At 38.9% G+C, this 23,426-nt stretch overlaps 1 protein-coding gene across 2 annotated transcripts in view; it reads right to left on the reverse strand.

Moving 5' to 3' along the window:
* The window catches only part of BUB1B (BUB1 mitotic checkpoint serine/threonine kinase B), a 70,780-nt gene that overhangs the window by 38,298 nt on the left and 9,056 nt on the right, over window positions 1–23,426 (reverse strand). For both annotated transcript variants that reach the window (XM_036446291.2, XM_036446283.2), the window contains exons 3-5: window positions 17,465–17,524; window positions 16,669–16,813; window positions 964–1,160 (exon numbers count right to left, since the gene is read on the reverse strand). In XM_036446291.2, the coding sequence (XP_036302184.1) occupies window positions 964–1,160; window positions 16,669–16,813; window positions 17,465–17,524 (402 nt within the window). The remainder of the gene's footprint in view (window positions 1–963; window positions 1,161–16,668; window positions 16,814–17,464; window positions 17,525–23,426) is intronic.

Genomic DNA, 23,426 nt, shown 5'->3' on the forward strand with positions numbered 1-23,426 from the left:
TCTAGATAACATGGTATACACTAACGAATAAACAAATCAATAGAACAAACTAGATTAACAGAAATAAAACTACACAAATGATCAAACTGAAACTGATTTTTGACCAAGGTGCAAAGGCAACTTAATGGAGAAAGTCTTTTCAACTGTAAAAAAAGAAAAAAAAAGAAAAGAAAAGAAAAAAAGAACCTTGACCCAAACCTTATACAAAAATTAACAATTATGCAAAATGGACTACAGATCTAAATGTGAAAGTAAAACTATAAAATTTCAAGATGCAAACAATGGAGAAAATTTTTGTGACCTCTGGCTAGATAAAATTCTCAGATATAACATCTCTCTCTCAAAATTCTCAGATATAACAAAAGCACAGTCCATAAGAAATAACCGATGTCAGACTACTTCAAAACTAAAAACTTTTATTCTATAAAAGATATTGTTAAGAGAATGAAGAGACCAGAGGTAAGCTGGGACAAAGGCTTACAAATTACTTATTTGACAAAAGACTTGTATTCAGAATATATAAAGAACTCTTACATCTCAAATGCATTATGCTAAATGAAAGAAGCCAAACACAAAAGGCTACATATTTTTATCATTACATTTATATGATATTATGAAAAAGTAAAAACTATAGGGTGAAAGAATAAATGAGTTGTTGCTAGGGTTTGGGAGTGAAGTAGGTGTTGACCACAAAGGGAGAGCAAGATAGAATTCTATGGAGTGATGGAACTAGTTTACTAGTATATCATGATCATGGTAATGGTTATATGTCTCTTTTCATTTGTGAAAACTACTTATAAAACTTACACCACAAAATGCATATTCCTGTATGTTAAATATGCCTTTTAAAAAACTGAATAGTAAACATGCCAATCCATGGAGAGTACTTTATTAGATGCAAAAATGACCATTTATAGCCACTAGTTATAAAGAGTTAAAACAAGCTCTAGAGAAGCATCTTACCGGTGCTGGGATTGCAGTCTTTCCAGTGGTTTAGCCTTCCGTTGAATCCCTTCCTGAAATATCATATCTGCCTTCTTAAAGTTTTCTCTAGCTTCGTATTCTTCAGCCCACGAAATATAGAACTGAGCAAGTGAAACGGCAATCCCTTGGTTGTGTAAATAACTGTACATATCCAAAGGCTCATTGCATAAATGCCCCTGTAACAAATTAAAAGCATTAACAGTTAACTGATTTCTATTCACTTACTGTCTATTATGTGCCAAACAATCACTGGACATACTACCTGTAGTTTCTGCATTGAAAAAAAAATAGATAGATAGATAGATAGATAGATAGATAGATAGATAGATAGATAGAAGGCTAAGGGACCATCAGACCGGTAGCTATAACACGCAATGACCACCAGGGGGCAAATGCTCAATGCAGGAGGAGCTGCCAAGCTGCGTGACTTGGTAGTGGCAGTTCTTGGGTGACGCACCCCAGAACCAGAGAAGAGAGAGCCCGATTCCAGGGCATGTCACCAGAGAACCGCCCTCTCGCAATCAGGACCCCTTGGAGGATCTCAGAGAGCCAGTTTCAGACCTATCCCCGCAGGCCAGGCCGAGGGACCCCACCTACCGGAGGAACCCCATTCACTCCACAGATGCCCTTCAAGCCACAGTGTCAGGGAGGTCGGCTGGGGAAGAAACAAGGGAGGTTGGCTCTAGGGTGTGTCCAGTCCCACCAGCTGGCCACCTTCTAATTAATACCCTTTCAATGTGCATGAATTCATGCACTGGGGCACCAGTTATAATATAATGTTGTAAGGATGATACTGAGAGGACCTAAAAAAAAAAAAAAAAAAAAAAAAAAAAGACAAAAGGACCTACAAAGACAACAGAAAAGGTTAATTTGTGAGAGAGAGAAAAAAAAGGAAAGACTTCAAAAAGATATGATATTTGAGTGTGGCCTTGAAGGAAGAATAGACTTACATCAGGTAGAGAAGAGAAAAGGGCATTCTAGACATAGGGAATTGTTTGTAGGGGTGTAGGCAAGACAGAGGTTTGGGGGGGGGGGAGGAGTGGAAGGTGTGACAGGAGTTGAATGTCAAGCTAATCAATTCTGAATTTACCTGAGAGTCAACGTATGTGTGTTGGGTGGGAGAGCTATATGACGTGGTTAAATCTGTATTATATTCTCTTTTTATTTTTATTAATCCTCAACCGAGGATATTTTATCCATTGATTTTTAGAGGGTGAAAAGGTAGGGGAAGGGGAGAGAGACAGAGAGACAGAGAGACAGAGAGAGAGAGAGAGCGTGCGCGCTCAGCATCGATGTGAGAGAGACCCTTCAATTGGTTGCCTCCCTCACATGCTGGGACCGAATCCTAAATCTGGATTTTAGAAGGGAACTTGTATTTCTAGAGAATTCTAGTAGCAAGAAAGGGGTATGGGTGGAAATCACTAAAAATCCCACCACTGACAGTTTGATATTCTTTAGTCTTATACAGAATAAGATGATTGTTTCAATCATTTTATAAAGCTTTAATAATCAAAATTGCTTTTATTACACTTGGTGCATCACTCATTTTTTCCTTACTGTGGCTTACTCTTCACTATTACATTTTAAATAAACAACTTTTAAGTTTGCACCATTACAAATAATTCTATAATAAATATCTTCATGCATACAACCATTCATGTTTTACACTACCCTCTTAAGAAAAAAATCCTAGTAGGACTATGTTAAAAAGTTAAAAATTGCCTTTTAAAAGAGTCATACAAATTTAAAATGCTAATAGTAACTCCCAAATACCAATTTTTAGAACTCCCTTACTTCCTGTAAAAATGGCATTGCAGTGTTCCCATTAGTTCTTTTACTGTCAGGGAGGCTAACATGTTCTCCTGTTTGTTTATTAGATGTCTAGCCTAAAATAAGTCCTCCTTGTATGTATGTCCACACAGCTCAATACTTTCCCTCTTTTTTTGTTATTTTTACAATTAATTGCTTAACATCTGTCTTCCACAATAAAGTAAACTCCACAAACACAGAAAACTTTGCTTTCTACTATATCCCAATCCCTAACCATGGTCTGCTAGAAAATGGTTTAATGAAATGCTCCATTTATATATCTCTCTCACAAAAACAGTATTTTATAGTTTAATTCTGCAATAATTCAGTAAATTATTTTTCTCTGCTTATCCAAATTAGTGATGTTTTCCCATATGTGATAGTGCTTCAAACAAAGTTACAATTCTGAATGTGTTATCAGTGTAAGATCCAGTCTTAACACAGATTTCACTTTAGTAACAACTCTCTGAATAGCTCTGTGCAGCATGGAACTGCCAATAAAGCTGGCTGTCCCACGGTTATTCCAGAGTGTGAAATGACATCACTTAAGAAAACATAAATTAGGGGCAACGTGGTTAGAGTAATAGATCCAAAAGGTAAACAAATTGTTTCTTTTTTCTTTTTATTGAATTTGAGTGTCACTGGTTAATAAAATTATACAGGTTTCAAGTGCACATTTCCACAACACATTATCTGTGCACTGTATTGTATGTTCACCACACCCCAAAAGAATCTTTTTGGTAATCTCTAAAAAGACAAACTAAAACAATTTTAACTAAAAATACTGGAATTTTCTAAAAATAAACATCCCCTTAGACTGTAATTGTCCTTTATAAAAATAACTCTGATTGAAGACATCTTTCTGCAAATCAAAAGATAGTCAGAAAACCATCTGTTACTCCTGATTATCCCATAAATAAAAAAATAATAATTTGATGTCGTTCCAAGATGGCTGACAGGTAAACACCTAGCTGCAGCCGCACACAACAATTTCAATAAAATACAACTAAAATATAAAATGGACATTACCCAGAACTACAGGAAAGTCGACTGACTGGAAATTCTACAACGAGAAGCAAGGAGAAAACCAGAAGGAAGCGCGGAGGAGCTGTAAAAGCCTAAGGTACGGAGACACGCGGCGCACACGGAGAGGAGGGGCGGCTGAGTGCCTGGCTGGCGGTCCCTAGCAGGAAGGAGAGAAAAGCTCCGACTGTGCTGGGCCCAGTTCCGACTGCCCTGAACCCCAGTTCTAGGCCAGACCCCGGGGACCCAGGCTCATCCATAGGGAGCTGGGCTGTGAGGCGGAATCCCAGGGGAGCTGCGAAAGGAGGTCCCGGAGGCGCGCACATTGCGTGCAGAGAAGGGACGGTTGGCTGTGCCATGGAATTGCCCTGGTGGGAAGGAGACTGGGGCTCCAGACTGCTCTGAACGCCACCTCCAATCCCACTACCAACTGAACTGAACCCCAATACTGGGCTCATTGGGGGAGAGTATAGACTGTTTGGCAGCAGGCGAAAATCGAGGGCACCTTTCTCTCAGAGGTGCTGGCAGCGAGTACTGAAGGACCCTTATAGGGCGGGGCTGGCGGAAGCCAAAGCTGCAGGCTCCACCCTGAAACCCCGCCCCATCCAAGCAGAACACAGAGACTTTTAAGGCTACCAACTCAGGAAAGCTGCGAAATGCCGAAATGAAATGGATCACAAACAAAAGAAATGGAGGACAAAAAGCGACTGGATATAGAGTTCAAATCTACGCTTATAAGGTTTTTCAAGAATTTCCTAGAAAAGATGGATAAGACCTATGAGGATATGAAAAGGGATCAACTAGAATTAATAAGGAATCAACAAGAAATGATAAGGGATCAACAAGAAATAAAGAATACATTGACTGAAATAAAAAATATTATACAGAGTCCTAAAAACAGAAGGGAAGATCGCAAGAATCAAGTCAAAGAGTTGGAACATAAAGAGCCAGAAGACACTCCTCCGCAGAAGCTAGAAGGCAAGAGAATCCAGAAAATTGAAGATAATGTAAGAAACCTCTGGGACAACTTCAAGCGAACCAACATCAGAATTATGGGGGTCCCAGAAGATGAGAGAGAGCAAGATATCAAAAACATACTGAAAGAAATAGTGACAGAAAACTTCCCCCACCTGGCGAAAGAATTAGACTTACAAGTCCAGGAAGCGCACAGAACTCCAAACAAAAGAAACCCAAAGAAGACCACACCAAGACAAATCATAATTAAAATTCCAAGAGCAAAAGACAGAGAGAGAATATTAAAAGCAGCAAGAGCAAAGAAGGTAGTTACCTATAAAGGAGCACTTATACGATTGTCAGCTGATTTCTCAACAGAAACCATGCAGGCCAGACAGGAAAGGCAAGAAATATTCAAGGTGATGAATAGTAAGAACCTACAGCCAAAGATAATCTATCCAGCAAAGCTATCATTCAGAATCGAAGGTCAAATAAAGAGCTTCACTAATAAAAAAAACCTAAAGGAGTTCATCACCACCAAACCAGAATTATATGAATTGCTGAAGGGGGTTCTTTCAGAAGAGAAAGTAAATAAAGATAAAAATTATGAACAACAAATACGTAACTATCAACAAGTGAATCTAAAAACCAAGGAAATTAAAAAAAAAAATCCGATGAACAATATTAACTGTTGAATATAATAGAATCAGAGGTATGGAAGGGGAGTGAACTGACGATTCTCGGGGAAAAGGGGAGAGGGGGATGTGGGAAGAGACTGAACATAAACTGTGCACCTATGGATGAGGACAATGGGGAGTGGGGAAAGGGCAGAGGATGGGGTGGGAACCTGGTGGAGGAGAGAATGGTGGTGGTGGTGGGGGAAGGAACATTTATAATAATAAAAAATTTATTTTAAAAAAATAATAAGAATTTAATATGCACCTTGTTAGCCATGTACAATGTTAAGATTATTGCTGACCATTCTAGGGCTGATTATTTGAATTTGAGGATTGTCTAGAATAGTGTTTCTCAGAATACCTATGGTGAAGGGGCCAGTATTGGGGGCAGGGTGTGTGTGTGTGTGTGTGTGTTTAAAAATTTTCATTCCATCGTGGAACTGATATTTTAAATACAATAAAAACAAGTTACTAAATAGATCATGTGTTTGGATGTTGTGACAATGTGAAATGTTAACAAAATTTCTAAATAGCTACACAATTTTTATACTTATCTTGAACAGTCTGCAGACCATTCTTTCAAGAGCGATGGTCTAGATTATGATTTCTTTTTTTTACTTTATAATAATGTCATTGCTCTTCAATACCAATACCAAGATAGCATCAATTAATTGTTACTTTTAATAGCTTCAACAATATATAACCATAGAATCCCAAGATTAAGTTAATTTAGAGGTTTACCCAGTGTAACCTCTTAATAAAACACCTATAAGAATATTATATAAGGGTCTTCTAGTCAAGATGGTGGCATAGGTAAACATGGTACTCACCTCCTCCCATAACCACGTAAAAATTACAACTAAACTACAGAGCAATAAACATCCAGAACTATGTTAATTCTGGCTGAATGGAAGTCCTACAACTAGGGATTAAAGAAGCCACATTGCTCTGGCCATTGTGGCTAGGTTGGAGCATTGTCGTGGGTTGGATTCTCAGTAGGTACATACCCAGGTTGTGGGTTTGAATCCTGGTTGGGGCACATGCAAGAGGCAACTGATCAGTTTTTCTCTCACATCAATATTTCTCTCTCTCTTGTCCTCTTTCTGGGGGGAAAAACACACAAAAAAACACAAAAATACCACCAGCCACACTGACTGATAGAAAGGATAGACATGTAGAATGAACTGGTTCCACACCCACATGTGGCAGATAAAAATTGGGAGAAGCCCTAAGTGGTTTGTCTCAGTGGATAGAGCGTCAGTCCAAGGACTGACGGGTCCTGCGTTTGATTCTGGTCAAGGGAATGTACCTTGGTTGCGGGCTCGATCCCCAGTAGGGGGTGTGCAGGAGGCAGCTGATTGGTGTTTCTTATCGATGTTTGTAACTCTCTCTCCCTTTCCCTTCCTGTCTATAAAATGTGTGTGTGTGTGTGTGTGTGTGTGTATTGTTTAGATATTGGGAGGAATATCTCAGCTGCAGACGTCCCCCCTGAGGAGTGAAGAGTCCCAACTCCACATAAGGCCTCCCATGCCAGGGTTCCAGTGCCAGGAAGATAAGCCCCCATAACTTCTGGATATAAAAACCAGAGGGGATTGTGGCTGAGGGAGACAGAGGTCTGCCGGAGTCCCAGGCAGTTTCTCTTAAAGGGCCCACTCACAAGCTTAGACTCACTCCCTCTGAGCTCTAGTCCAGGGGCATGCAGAGGGGAAATGATTTGTCTGGCATCAGGGCAAGAACTGGAAGGACAACTTTCGCTCCCATATAGAAATGCTGACAGAGACCATTGTTCCTTTTCTGAGTCTTCTCACCACAGAGCAGGCAGGTGGGACCATATCTGAGTCTCTATCAAGTTGGCTATCACTATTCACCTGCCCTGGTGATTCTTTGAGACCTTACACTACCCAAATTGTGGACCCACACAAGCTTTTTCCAGTGGCTTTTCCATAGGAATGGCTTATTTTGGTTCATGCTTCAGACTTAAAATCTCTCAAACAAGCAGCATCTGGCCTTGGCATGCCCCATACCATTAAGTGGCCCCAGATCTGGCACTAGTGCCAGCCAGCCATGGTTAATAGCTGGTCTCTCTTGGACACCTCCAAGCCCAGCACAAGTAGCAAACATCTGCAGATCACTTTGTAGCTCATGCTGGGTGGCCCGGGGCAGAACACAAGCAGCAGCTGACCTTGGCCTGCATCTATGGGGAGGCCCCAGAGCCAGTGCAACCTAAGGACAGCTTCAGACCAAGTTGAATGACCACCACCCAACTATCTCCACAAGTGACACACACAAGGGGCAGACTCAGTGGCGCCAGAGCCAAAAGCGGGTTAGACCCCTGCACAGGTGACCCTCCACAGTGGTTGGAAATTGATGGTCGGTGGTTGCAGCCATTCCTTGCCACTGACTAGCCTATGAGTAAATCCCTTCCACTGATGTGCCAACAGCAATCCAGGCTCAATTATAAGAGGAGGGTCTTCACAGCCCATACAGGGATACAGTTGGAGAGCCCATCTTATGCCACTGGACCCTAGAGAACCCCTACTACATTAAGTCATTCTATCAAGCCTGGGAGATGTAGTAACTCTAGTACATAGAAACAAATATAGGGAGGCTGCCAAAATGAGAAGACAAAGAAACACGTCCAAATGAAACAAAAACTCCAGATAAGCAATCTACTAGTGCAGAGCTCAAAACACTGGTTGTAAGGATGCTCAATGAACTTAGTGAGAACTTTAACAGAATAAAAAAGACCAGTCAGAAATGAAGGCTACACTAACTGAAATGAAGAATAATTTATAGCCCTATCCAGTTTGGTTCAGTGGATAAAGCATCAGCCCAAGGACTGAAGGGCCCCAGGTTTGATTCTGGTCAAGGGCACGTACTCTGGTTGCGGGCTCGATCCCTGGCCTTAGTCAGGGCTCACGTGGGATGCAACCAATCCATGTGTCTCTCTCACATTGATGTTTCTTTGTCTCTCCTCCTTCCTTCCACTCTCTCAAAAAAAATCAATGGGGGGAATATCCTTGGGTGAGGATTAACAACAAAAAAAGAGTGAATTACAGAAATTCAACAGGACAGTAAATAAAGATGAGAATCAAAGCAGCCATCCTATATAATAATATGTGATATGCAAATCGACCGAACGGCAAAACAGAGCAATAACCATCAGGACAGCCATCCAGGACCATGCTATGACACCCACTGGCGCCAAGCCAACCATGTTGGGTGCAATGTGATTGGTCGGGGGACTGGCCATCGCCCCATGATCGCCCTGCAGAGGAAGGCCCAGGCCACCAGCTTGCGGGCAATCAATCAGGGGGCTCCATGATTGCCCCAAAGAGGGAGGCCCAGGCCACCGACCAGCAGGCTTCGCCTGGTAGGCAGGGCCTCCCTCTGCGAGGGAAGCCAGGATCCCTGGTACTAGAGAGAAGCTGATGCCAGCAGCGGGGGGAAGAAAGCTTCCTCTTGCATGAATTTTGTGCATCGGGCCTCTAGTTTGGAATACAAGAAAGCAAAACACACCAAATCAGAAAAAAGAAAAAAGAATCCAAAAAAGTGAGGACAGGGTAAGGAGCCTCTGTGACAACTTCAGCTGTACCAACATTAGCATCATGGTGATGCTGGAATGCAGAAAAGGGCAAGAAATTGAAAACCTATTTGAAAAAAATGACAGAAAACTTCCCTAACCTGGTGAAGGAAACAGACATAAGTTCAGGCAGTGCAGGGAATCCCTAACAAGATGAACTCAAAGAGGCCCATAGCCAAGACACATCATAATTAAAATGCCAAAGGTTAAAGACAAAAAGAGAATCTTAAAAGCAGCAAGAGAAAAGATTTAGTTACCGACAAGCAAACTCCCATCAGATTGTCAGCTGATTTCTCAACAAAAATTTTCAGGCCAGAAGGAATCGGCCTGAAATAATCAAAGGGATGAAAAGCAAGGACCTACAACCAAGACTACTCTACCCAGCAATGCTCTCATTTAAAATTGAAGGAGAAATAAAGACCTTGTCAAATAAAAAAAAGCTAAAGGAGTTCATAACTACGTACCAAATCAACATTACAATAAATGTTGAAGGGGTTGCTTTAAGAAGAAAAAAAAGGGGGGGGGGAGAGATAATAACAAAATGGTAATTAATATATATCAACAATTACTTTAAATGCAAATGGTTTAAATGCTCAAATCATAAGACATACTGTAGCTGAATAGATAACAAAACAAGATCTTTACATATGTTTATAAGAGACTCACGTCAGATGGAGACACACACACACACACACACACACACACACACACACTGCAAGTAAAGGGATGGAAAAAAACATATTTAATGCAAATGAAAATGAAAAAAAAAAAAAAAAAAAAAAAAACCCAAACAGCTGGAGTAGCAATATTTATACTAAACAAAATAGACTTTTAAACAAAGGTTGTAATAAGAGACAAAGGACATTACGTAATGATAAGGGAATCAAGCCAACAAAAGGATATAACTCTTTTAAACATTTATGCACCCAACATAGGAGCACCAAAATATAGAAAGTATACTTGAGGGGCATAAAGGGAGTGATCATCTGTAATACAGCCATACTAGGGAATTTTAATACCCAACTGACATCTAAAGATAAATCATCCAAACAGAAAATCAATAAGGAAACAGAAGCCTTAAATGACACACTAGACTAGATGATATTTTCAGAGCATTTCACCCCAAGACAGCAGAATATAAACTTTTTTAAAATGCATATGGAACACTTTCTAGGATGGACCACATTGTAGGACACAAAACATGTCTCGAAAAAAACTTAAGATTGAAATCATATCAAGCATCTTCTCTGTCCACAAGGGTATAAAACTAGAAATAAACTACAAGAAAAAACTAAACACAAACAAATACACAGAGGCTAAATAATATGTTACTAAGCCAGTGGTTCTCAACCTTTCTAATGCCCCCACCCTTTAATACAGTTCCTCATGTTGTGGTGACCCCCAACCATAAAATTATTTTTGTTGCTACTTCTTAACTGTAATTTTGCTACTGTTAAGAATCATAATGTAAATATCTGTGTTTTCCAATGGTCTTAGGCGACCCTGCTAGCGGTTCTCAACCTGTGGGTCATGACTGACATCTAAAGATAAATCATCCAAACAGAAAACACCATCAGAAAACACAGATATTTACATTTTGATTCATAACAGTAGCAAAATTACAGTTATGAAGTAGCAACGAAAATAATTTTATGGTTGGGAGTCACCACAACATGAGGAATTGTATTAAGGGGTCAGGGCATTAAAAAGGTTGAGAACCACTGTTCTAAACAATACATGGGTTAACAATGAGATCAAGGAAAAAATCAAAATATACTTAGAGACAAATAAAAAGACAACTCCAAATCTATGGGACATAGCAAAAGCAGTCCTAAGAGGGAAATTTATAGCATTATAGGCGTATCTCATGAAATAAAAAATCCCTCAAATGAACAATATAATCTTACACCTAAAGGAACTAGAGAAAGAACAACAAACAAAGCCCAAAGTGAGTAGAAGGAAGGAATAATAAAGGCCAGAGAAGAAATAAAATAGTCTAAAAAGATAACACAATGGATCAATAAAACCTGATGTAAGTTCTCTGAAAAGCTGAACAAGATTGATAAACCTTTAACCAGATTCATCAAGGAAAATAGAGGACCAAAATAAATAAAATCAGAAATGAAAGAGAAGTAACAATTGACACCACAGAAATAGTAAGAAAATACTAGGAACAACTGTATACTAACAAATTGGATAATCTAGAAGAAATAGATAAAATACTAGAAACATACAATCTTCCAAAACTAAGAAAAAACAGAACACCTGAACAGAACAATAACAACGAATGAAATAGAAGCAGTAATTAAAAAAAAACACCTTACAGCCAAAACCGGTTTGGCTCAGTGGTAGAGCATTGGTCTGCGGACTGAAAGGTCCCGGGTTCGATTCCGGTCAAGGGCATGTACATTGGTTGTGGGCACATCCCCAGTAGGGGGTGTGCAAGAGGCAGCTGGTCAATGTTTCTCTCTCATTGACGTTTCTAGCTCTCTCTCTCTCTCCCTCTCTCTCTGTAAAATATCAATAAAATATATTAAAACAAAACAAAAAAAAAACCTTACAATATAAAAAAGTCCTGGACCAGATGGCTTCACAGATGAATTTTACCAAACATTCAAAGAACTAACACCTATCTTTAAACTATTCCAAAAAATTCAAGAGGAGGGAAGACTCCCAAGCTTTTTACCAAGACAGCGTTATCTTAATTCCAAAACCAGATAAAGACACTACAAAGAAAGAAAAGTATAGGCCAATACCCCTGATGAACATAGATGCAAAAGTCCTCAACAAAATATTAGGAGACCAAATTCAGCAATTCATTAAAATGATCATTAACCATGATCAAGTGGGATCTATTCCTGGGATGCAAGAATGCTACAAAATCCACAAATCAATTAACATGACACACCACATTAAAAAAGTAAAGGATAAAAATCATATGATCATATTAATAGATACAGAAAATACTTGACAAAATCAGCACCCATTTATGATGAAAACTCAGCAAAGTGGAAAGGAAGGAACATACCTAAACATAACAAAGGCTGTATTTGACAAACCCACAGCTAACATCATATGCAGTGGGGGCAAACTAAAAGCGTTTCCCTTAAGATGAGGAACAAATTGAGGAATGTCCACTTTCACCACTCTTATTTAACACAATACTGGAATGGAAGTCTTAGCCACAGCAATCAGACAAGAATAAATAAAAGACATCCAAATTGAAAAGAAGTACAACTCATCATTTGCAGATGGTATATTACAAAGAACCCTAAACATTTCATAAAAAACTACTAGAACTGTTCAATGAATTCAGCAAAGTTGTAGGACACAAAATAAATATTCAGAAATTGGTTGCTTTAAAAAAACAAACCAAACCACCAATAATGACTATCAGGGAAACTAAGAAGACAATTCCATTTACAATTATCTCAAAGAAAATAAAATACCTAGAAATAAATTTAAGAAAGGAGGTAAAAGAACTATACCTGGAAAATTTTAAGATGCTAAAGAAAGAAACTGCCGAAACCGGTTTGGCTCAGTGGTAGAGCGTCGGTCTGCGGACTGAAAGGTCCCAGGTTCGATTCCAGTCAAGGGCATGTACCTTGGTTGCGGGCACATCCCCGGTAGGGGGTGTGCAAGAGGCAGCTGGTCGATGTTTCTCTCATCGACGTTTCTAGCTCTCTATCCCCCTCTCTTCCTCTCTGTAAAAAACCAATAAAATACATTAAAAAAAAAAGAAAGAAACTGAAGAAGATTCAAATAAATGGAAGCATATACTGTGCTCATGAATAGGAAGAATTAACATAAAGTGTCTATACTTTCTGAGAAAATCTATAGATTCAATGCAATTCCTATCAAAATACCAGCAGCATGTTTCACATAACTAGAACAAATAGTCCAAAAATTTATATAGAATCATACAAGAATCTCAATAGCCACAGCAATCTTGAGAAGGAAGAACAAAATTGGATTTGTCACATTACCTGATATCAAACTATACAATAAGGGTTTAGTAATCAAAACAGCATGGTACTGGTCATAAAAACAGACATACTTGACAAAATCAGCATGGTACTGGTCATAAAACATATATCAATGGAATAGAATAGAGAGCTAAAAAATAAACCCATGCCTACATGGTCAATTAACATTTGACAAAGGAGGCAAGAATACTCAATAAAGGCAATCTATTTAATAAATAGTATTGGGAAAACTGGACAGATACATACAAAAATAAAAATAAAACTAGACCACATTCTTACCCCATATACAAGCATAAACTCAAAATGGATTAAAGACTTAAATGTCAGACTGAAAGCCATAAAACTCTTAGAAGAAAACTAGGCAGTACAACCTGACATTTCTCTTAGTAATATTTTTTCTGATACAGCTTCTTGGGGAAGGGAAACCAACCAACAAAAAAACTAAAAAGCTTTTGCACAGCAAAAAACCTCCCAAATAAACAAACAAACAAACAAACAAATAAATAAATAAATAAAAACAACCTAATGAATGCAAGAAGATATTCACCAATGATATATTTTATGAGATTAATACTCAAAATTCATAAATAACTCATATAACAACACTAAAAAACCCCCAAACAATCAAATTTAAAAATTGGCAGAAGAACTGAATAGACATTTCTCCAAAGAGGACATAAAGATGACAAAAAGGCATGAAAAAATGCTCAATGTCATTAACATCAGAGAAATGCAAATTAAAACCACAGTAAAATACCACCTTACACATGTCAAATGGTTATCTTCAATAAATTAACAAACAAGTATTGGCAAATATGTGGAGAAAAGGAAATCCATGTGTACTATTGGTGGGGATGCAGATTGGTGCAGCAACTATGGAAAACCGTATGGAGTGTCCTCAAAAAATTAAAAATGGAACTGCCTTATGACCCAGCAATACCATTTCTGGGTATAAATCCAAAGAAACCCAAACACTAATTCAAAAATATATATGCACCCCTATGATCATTGTTTACAATAGTCAAGATATGGAAGCAACCCAAGTGACACTCAATAGACAAGTGGGTAAAAAAATGGTGAGATTACTCAGCCATAAAAAAGAATGAAATCGTCAAAACCGGTTTGGCTCAATGGATAGAGTGTCGGCCTGCAGACTGAAAGGTCCCAGGTTCGATTCCGGTCAAGGGCATGTACCGTGGTTGCAGGCACATCCCTAGTAGGGGGTGTGCAAGAGGCAGCTAATCGATGATTCTCTCTCATCGATGTTTCTAACTCTCTATCCCTCTCTGTAAAAAATCAATAAAATATATTTTTTTTAAAAAGAAAAAAGAATGAAATCTTACCATTTGTGACAGCATAAAAGGACCTAAAGGATACTATGCTAAGTGAAATATGTCGTCAGAGAAAGACAAATACCATATGATTTCACTTATATGTGGAATTTAACATGTTAAGCACCAAGCCTGTTTTGTCTTCCTTTCTGTTTTAGTCACCGGTGACTGGCATGGCATTTAACATGTTAAAGAAAAAAATACATGAATAAAATATAAAAAGACTCATAGATAAGAACACACTAATGGTTGCTAGTGGGAGGTGGGGAGGTGGTGGGTGGGATTGGATACTAGGTAAAGAAGGTGAAGAGATTAAGTACAAATCTGTAATTACAATATATTCATGGGGATGTAAAGCACAGCATAGGGAATGTAGTCAATAATCCCATCTAATAAAAGAGAAACATGCAAATTGACCGTACTGTCAATATGCCCACAAGTCTATCAGGGCAAGTATGCAAATTAACCCACCCAAGATGGTGGTTAATTTGCATATCCAGGCCAGAGCAAAGACTGAAGACAGTGCAGAAAGAAGCCAAGTGCTGCAGAAACAGGCGAAGCTGTGGAGAAGCAAGCAAGCAGGGCGGGGGAGAAGAGAGGGGAGCAGGCAGGGCGGTGGAGACTGCAGCAGGAAGCCCTATAGCAGGAATCTTCCTGCAATGGGCCTCTAGTATTATAATAATGACATATGGCACCAGGTGTACATGGAAAAGATCAGGGGGAACACTTTATAAAGTATGATTATCTAACCAGTATGCTGTTCACCTGAAACCAATACAAAATAATATTGATTGTAAAGTGTAATTAAAACATAAAATTTGGGGGAAAAAGAAGAAAAAAAAAGTTGAGCCTCCCTCAAGAGATATTTTAGCCAAAATTTTATCAATTTCAAATATCAATATTTTGTCATATTATAATAGTCACTATAAATATTCCATTACTTAGAATTATCTAATCTATTGTAATATCGAATTACCTATTTTTTATAATTTATTTTTGACTTATTTTATTTTATTGCTTAAAGTATTAAAAAGAATAATACATGTCACCTTCTTTTCCCCATTGACCTTCTCCCAGTCTCCCTTATCCCCCAGTCTCCCTTATCCCCCACCTGTTATGCTTATGTGCATGCATACAAGTTCTTTGGTTGATCTCTTAACCACCCACCCCCAATTTTTTTTAAATTTATTTTTTTATAAGTATCTATTTTTAAAAAATATTTTTATTGATTGATTTTTTTACAGAGAGAAAGGGAGAGAGATAGTTAGAAACATCGATGAAAGTCATCGATCAGCTGTCTCTTGCAAGCCCCCTACTGGGATGTGCCCGCAACCAAGGTACATGCCCTTGACCGGAATCAAACCCGGGACCCTTCAGTCTGCAGACCGACGCTCTATCTACTGAGCCAAACCAGTTTCGGCTATTTTTTTTTATAAGTATCTAATTATCCATTATCTAACACTGTATTCTAAAATTTATCATTTACTTTTTTCTTATCTCTTTTAGGATAAAAGCAATGACATTAATGTCTAAGGAACCCTGGTCATTATTACCGTAGTTATGAAGATATTTTTGTAAAAAACCCTTAAGAGTGTTCTAGAAATAAAAGAACTACACGTCAAGTAAGACAGTACAATATAGTTAGGCAGACATTTTTGGACATAGAAGCCCAAAGACAAATGAAAAATTAAACATTTTTTATGATGATGACTCTCAAAAAAGCAGAGAAAGGGATACCAGAATTATCTACAAAAACTTTTTCAATTTTATTAATATCATGTATTAGATCCTATACATTCTCCTCCAATATAGCTGCATGACCCAATTATATTTAAAAACAAACAAATAACACACTCCCATGGAAAGGTATACCAGCCTTGTAAAGAGGTATAAAACATTATATTAAAATCTATCTTTAAAGTAAAACCAATTTACCAAATATTGAATATTTATTAAATGTTTAGTATCTATTAAAAGGCTCAGGTTTGTGGATTTTTTTGTTTCGTTTTTTTAGAAATATTTTACTGATTTTTTACAGAGAGGAAGGGAGAGGGATAGAAAGTCAGAAACATCGATGAGAGAGAAACATCGATCAGCTGCCTCCTGCACACCCCCCACTGGGGATGTGCCCCCAACAGAGGTACGTGCCCTTGACGAGAATCAAACCTGGGACACTTCAGTCTGCAGGCCAACACTCTATCACTGAGCCAAACCGGTTTCGGCGAAAGGCTCAGATTTTGCCATTTTTTTAGTGTACTGGGTATTTCTAAAGAAAGTCTTTTGGTTTAATATTTTAAATTCAGATGGCATTTGAAACTTACCAATTTAAGCCATAGACTGAGAAACCGAGGATCATCATAATATCTTTTTTCTCCTTGTAGTGCTTCTACAGCTCTTTCCAATAATGTTGACATATTACTCTCCTTCCCACCCTGGGGATAGTTCTGCTCCGTCCAGTTAATATACCTGAACAGGAAAAAAAGGAAAAGAACATTTTAAAAGTACATTAAACTTCTGTTTCTGCTTCAAGACCCATTCTGAATTTTTTAAAGCAGAAATACCTAATATATTGAAAGTATGCTCATTTAGAAGTCCTCAATGACGTGTCCTAAGCTTGTATCCCTCAGACTTTTCCAAGTGTCTCTAATAAGCGCCAATTGGAAATAATGGGGATGGGATAAAAGGGTGTAGTTCACAGCTACAAAACTGAAATTTCTTTAGTCTTGAATAACTCAGGAAGAGACATTATAATTATTCTGTCTCTCTGTCCACAAGACTCCATTTTATATTCTGGCACACTGTTTTATAAACCCCAATTTCAGAAGCATGGTCGTAAGGATTCATCTGTTAAGTTTTTTGTTTTTAAAAAAATATATATTTTATTGATTTTACACAGGGAGAAATTGAGAGGGACAGAGAGTTAGAAACGTCGATGAGAGAGAAACACCGACCACATGCCTCTTGCACACCCCCCCCACTGGGGATGTGCCCCGCAACCAAGGCACATGCCCTTGACCGGAATCGAACCCAGGACCTTTCAGTCCGCAGGCCGACGCTCTATCCACTGAGCCAAACCGGTCCCGGCTCATCTGTTAAGTGTGAATAAAAAATACTCACCTATCCCAAACATCCAGAGGGTCATTTCCAGTGTAAAACCGAATTTCAGATTCAAATTCCCTAAAATTTAAACAAAACAATGTTAATATAAGCAATAGTTAAAGTAACCAAATAAATAAGTATCACCTCCATTTTTAGTCATTAAATATCTAATGTGAATCTAGATAACTACACTGGAGTTTGAGGGTTTATTAAACAGAAAGAATAATAGAGATAATTAGGATTCTGCCTGGTAACATAACAAAACATGTAGAAATTAGAGAAACAAATTCCAAGAAACATAGGAAAGCAGTATTACACAACAATTTAAAGTCCTGGAACAAGTCTTCCTAAGTTCAAATGCAGTTCCAGTAACACTGAGTGGCATTGGACAAGCTATTTAAATTCTGTTTTCAGTTTCCCCATCTGTAAAATCTTACCTAATAAAAGACAAACATGTAAATTGACCATATCTCTGCTACACCCTCAGCCAATCAGAGTGAGTATGCAAATTAACCCAACAAAAATGGTGTTTAATTTGCATATGTAGCTGGGTCCCAGGAACATCCTCAGCACCCAGGTCACTCAGAGCCGGCCATCGGAGGGGTGGGGGGACCCCCTGCCCAAGCTGGCGATCGGAGGGGTGTGGGGGGGCCCTGCCCAAGGCTAAAGCCTTGGGGGCTTTAGGCTTGGGCAGGGGCCAAGCCGGTGAGAAGAGGGGCAGGGCCCCCTGCTCAAGCCAACAGCCTCTGGCTGAGCCTGCAATCAGAGGGCAGGGGCCAAGCTGGCAATCAGAAGGGGGGAAAAAAATCAATGGAAACATATCCTCAGGTGAGGATTAAAAAAAAAAAAAGTCATATCCTATGAAAGACACATCCTGAAAATGCCTAAAGAAAGTTGTCATTTTTTCATAGTGATGAGACTGGAGTCCGTGTTGATGAAAATACCTTGGTGGCTGTGGTGAATGGCAGTGACTGAAGCAGCAGGGTGATGGGGCTGGCGCCTTTCCCTGATCATCCTGGTTGCCTCCCACAAAGGGAAGCCAGACTGCCGCTTAGGCGTGCTCCCCATTGGGAGCGGGCCTAAACCATCAGTAGGACATCCCTGAGGGCTCCCAGTCTGTGAGAGGAGACAGGCTGGGCTGAGGGACCCCTCCCCAGTGCACGAATAACGTGCACCAGGCCCCTAGTGGAATAATAATACTACTAATAACTATCTTATTAAGTTGATTAGTCTTAAATGTAAAATATTTAAACATAACTCAATAAATGAAATTTATTATTTTATATGTATACTAGAGGCCTGGTGTATGAAATTTGTGCCCTGGAATGGGGGGGTGGTAGGGGGAGTCCCCCAGCCCGGATTGCGAGAGGGTACAGGCTGGGCCTAGGAATCCCACTGGTGCACAGGGGCCAAGGAGGGATGTGGGAGGGGTCCAGATAGGCCAGACCCTAGCACCAAGCTAACCTACAAGTTGGATTGTCTGCCCCCTGGTGGTCAGTGCATGTCATAGCAAGTTGTTTAATGGCCTTACCATATCATTAGCATAGTACACTTTGATTGGTAAACAGATGACCAGACAACTGGACCCTTAGCATCTTAGGCTTTATTATATAGGATAATAGTATGGAACAAAATATATAGATACAGATACACACACACATGAATCTTAGAGTTAAAGAAAAATTCCATGGCCAACATTAGTCAAAGAAGAGCAATATCATGTAATTTTGGAAGTGCCTTAATAAAAGTATAAAATATGACTTTGTAAAGACCTGGGAAAGGCCAAGTGCTAAGAGTTAAGACTGACCAGTTAGAATAAAGGGGGAAATATTGGGTAATAAACCACAATTTAGATAAATCAACAAAAACTGTATAAGAAGTTATGTTTGATATAAATAATAATAAAATAGTCCCTGATACAAAGAAATTTATACTCTAATAAGACAAGGTTTAAAATAAAAAATTAACAAAAAATACAAAACATTACAGTATATTACATTTGTCAACAATGGATCATTAAGGCTTTAAGAAGTCAAAGCAGCAGGTTCAGAAGGTGAAGATGAGGAGAAACTGAAACTGCTGCCTCGCACAACCATTTCAAAACTACAACTAAAAGACAAAACGACATCATAAAGGAAGGCTGGCTGAGGGGAAATTTTACAATTAGAAAGAAAGAGAAAAGCACACTGAGACTCAGAGAAGCTGCGGAAATAAAGTCCAGAGGTACGGAGGCACGAACACAGAGAGGGCTGGCAACTGAGTACGAGGCTGGCTTTCTCAATCGGGAGGGAGACAAAAGTTCCCGATTACTCTGAACTCCAGTTCTGGGCAAGACTCTGGAGACCCAGACTCATTTGGAGAGAAATTGGACTGTCTGGCAGAGGGTGAAACTCGAGGGCGGCTTTCTCTCAGGGGTGCTGACAATGATTATTGCAGGATACTGAGACCCAAGAAGCCTCTTAGGGCAGGGATGACGGGAAGCCATCGCTGTTTGCTCCGCCCTGAGATCTACCCTACTCAAGCTGAGCACAGAGGCTTTTGCAAGTCTTGTCTCATAAGGGTGTCTCCAGCACAGAAGTTCTCTCAGCATAGACACAGCTGATCCTCACAGCCAATTGGCCTGGAGGTCAATTCCTCCCAGTGATACCAACAGCAATCAAGGCTTAACTACAACAAGACTATGCACATAGCCCAAAAAGGGTGCACCAAGAGTGTTCACCTCAGGGAACAAGGGAAGGCTGAGCCACTGAGCCCTATAGGGCAGCTAGCACACAAAGCCACTCTATCTAAACTCAGGAAATCAGCCAAAATGCAGAGACAAGGAAACAGGTTACAAATGAAAGAAATGGAGGAAAGCAAATGCCTGGATACAGAGTTCAAAATCATGGTTGTAAGGTTTCTCAAGAATTTTCTAGAAAAGGCCAATAAATTTTACGAGACCTTCAAGGATAAGAAAAAAGACCAACTAAGCATACACTGACTGAAATTAAAAATAATATACAAAGATCCAACAGTAGACTAGAGGATCTTAAGAAGTCAAAGATTTAAAATACAAAGAAGCAAAAAAACACTCAACCGGAAAAACCAAAAAGAAAAAAGAATCCAAAAATATGAAGATAGTGTAAGGAGCCTCTGGGACAACTGCAAGTGTACTAATATCAGAATTATGGGGGTGCCAGGAGAGAGCAAGATACTGAAAACCTATTCGAAAGAAATAATAACAGAAAATTTCCCCCACCTGGTGAAAGAAATAGACTTACAAGTCCAGGAAGTGAAGAGAACCCCAAACAAAAGGAATCCAAAGAGGACCACACCAAGACACATCATAATTAAAATGCCAAGAGCGAGGGGAAGGAGAAAATAGAGGCAGAATAGACAGACATTTTCCGAGTCTTGTCCCGGAGCAGATAGAAGGAGCAGCTGAGGGTCGCACGGGGAGTGTTTGGGGGCAAGCTAAGGGACAGCAAAACTCTAGGAGAAGGTGGGGGGCCGCTGGATGGGGTTCCCTGACAGGGCAGCCCACACTGCAGCTGGGCCCTCTCCTGAAGTTACGGGCTCAGATGGAAAACTGCGCTATCTTGCAAGGGAAAGTGGATCTTATCAGAAGCCTGAAAATCCACAACTGTGGCGACCACCAAACAGCTGTGACCCCCAGAACACTGGTCCCCAATTGGCACACAGATTCAAGGGAGCTCTTCACTCCACCACAGAAAGGTCATATTTCACCTTGGATAAGAAGAGAGAACACTACATAACCAGACATCCTAAGCAGAGAGACCATAGGGAGACAAAGAAACAGCCCTCATATGAAAAAAAAGCAGGCATCACCAGAAAAGGAAGTAAACAAATTAGAGGCAAGCAACTTATTAGAGCAAGAATTCAGAGAAATGGTCATAAGGTCGCTAAAAAGAATGGTAGACAGATTCGACAGTATGAGTAAGAACTAAGAGGAAATAAAGAACCAAGAAGAAATGAAAAATGAAATCGCTACTGTAAAGAATTCAATAGAAAGCATGAAGAGTAGACTATAAGAAGCAGAAGACCGCATTAGTGAGCTAGAAGACAAGATTGAAAAAAATACCCAAGTAGAGCAGCTTCTAGAAAAAAAAAATTAAAAAGCAGGAGAGCCTAAAGGAACTTTGGGAAAAACAAAACAAAACAAAACAATATTTGCATATAGGGGTTCCAGAAAAAAAGGAAACTGAGCAAGGAATAGAAAACCTGTTGAAGAAATAATGACAGAAAACTTTTCTGATAGAGGGAAGAAAAAACCCACACAAATCTAAGAAGCTCGCAGAGTCCCAAGCAAAATGAACCCCAAAAGAACGACACCAAGGCACATTATAATTAAATTGGCAAACACTAACAACAAAATAAGAAACTTAAAAGCAGCCAGAGAGAGACAGAAAGTTACATACAAAGGAACCCCCATCAACAGAAACTCATCAGGCCAGAAGGGAATGGAATGAAATATACAAGTCATGCAAAGGAAGAGTCTGAATCCAAGAATACTGTACCCAGCAAGGCTATCAATCAAAATTGAAAGTGAAATCAGGAGCTTCACGAACAAAAAAAAAAAAAAAAAAAAAAAAAAAAAGACCAAGGGAATTTATCATCACCAAACCAGCAATGCAAGAAATGCTAAATGGTCTGCTGTTGTAAAAAAAAAAAAAAAAAAAAAAAAAGAAAGAAAGAAAAGAAAAAGAAAAAAAAAAAAGAAAAGAAATAGGAAGCAAAGAAGGAACACAGGTGTGTAGAATAAAAATGGTGACAAATAAGTACCTATCAATAATAACTTTAAATGTAAATGGTTTAAATGCCCCAATTAAAAGACATAGGGTAACTGATTAGATAAGAAAACAAGACCCATTCTACTGTCTACAAGAAACTCACCTCAGAATAAAAGACTCACACAGACTGAGAGTGAAGGGATAGAGAAAGGTTTTCCAGGAGAAAGAAAATGAAAAAAAAAAAAAAAAGCTGGGGTAGCAATACTTATATCTGACAAATTAGATCTCAAAGTGAAGGACATAACAAGAGATAAGGAAGGCCACTTCATAATACTAAAGGGAGAATCCAACAAGAAGAAATAACTCTGGTAAACATATATGCACCCAATACAGGAGCACCCAAATACATAAAAAAAAAACTCCCGGAGGATATCAAGGGAGAGATTAACAGCAATACAATCATAGTAGGAGACTTTAATACCCCACTGTCACCATTGGACAAATCCTCTAAACAAAAAATCAGCAAAAAAACATCAATCCTAAATGATTCACTAGACCAGATGGAATTAATTGACTTCTTCAGAACATTCCACCCCAAAGCCACAGAGTATACAATCTTCTCAGGTGTACATGGGTCATTTTCAAAGATAGATGACATGTTGGGACATAGGCAAAGTCTCTTCAAATTCAAGAAGATAGGAATCATATCAAGCATCTTCTCATCACAGTGGCATAAAACTGGAAACAACTACAATAAAAATAATCAAAAGATATCAAACACATGCAGACTAAACAGAATGCTATTAAACAATGACTGGGTTACCAGAAAGATCAAGGAAGAAATAAGAAATATCATGGCAACAAATGAAAATGAAAACACAACAATCCAAAATCTATGGGACACAGCGAAAGCAGTCATGAGAGAAATTCATAGTTTTAAAAGCCTGCTGCAGAAAACAAGAAACAATGGTAATAAATTACCTAACACTACAACTCAAAGAGTTAGAAAAACAGCAATAAGAAAAGCCCAGTGTAAGCAGAAGGAAGGAAATAATAAAAATCAGAACGAAGATAAATGACATAGAGACCAAAGAAACAATACAAAAGATCAACAAAACAAAGAGCTGTTTCTTTGAAAGGATAAACAAGATTGATGAACCTCTAGCCAGGCTCACCAAGAAGCAAAGAGAGAGGACCCAAATAAAATCAGAAATGAAAGAGGTGAAATAACAACAGATCCAGCTGAAATA

The sequence above is a fragment of the Pipistrellus kuhlii genome, unplaced genomic scaffold (assembly GCF_014108245.1).
Source record: "Pipistrellus kuhlii isolate mPipKuh1 unplaced genomic scaffold, mPipKuh1.p scaffold_m20_p_1, whole genome shotgun sequence".
NCBI lineage: Eukaryota > Metazoa > Chordata > Mammalia > Chiroptera > Vespertilionidae > Pipistrellus > Pipistrellus kuhlii.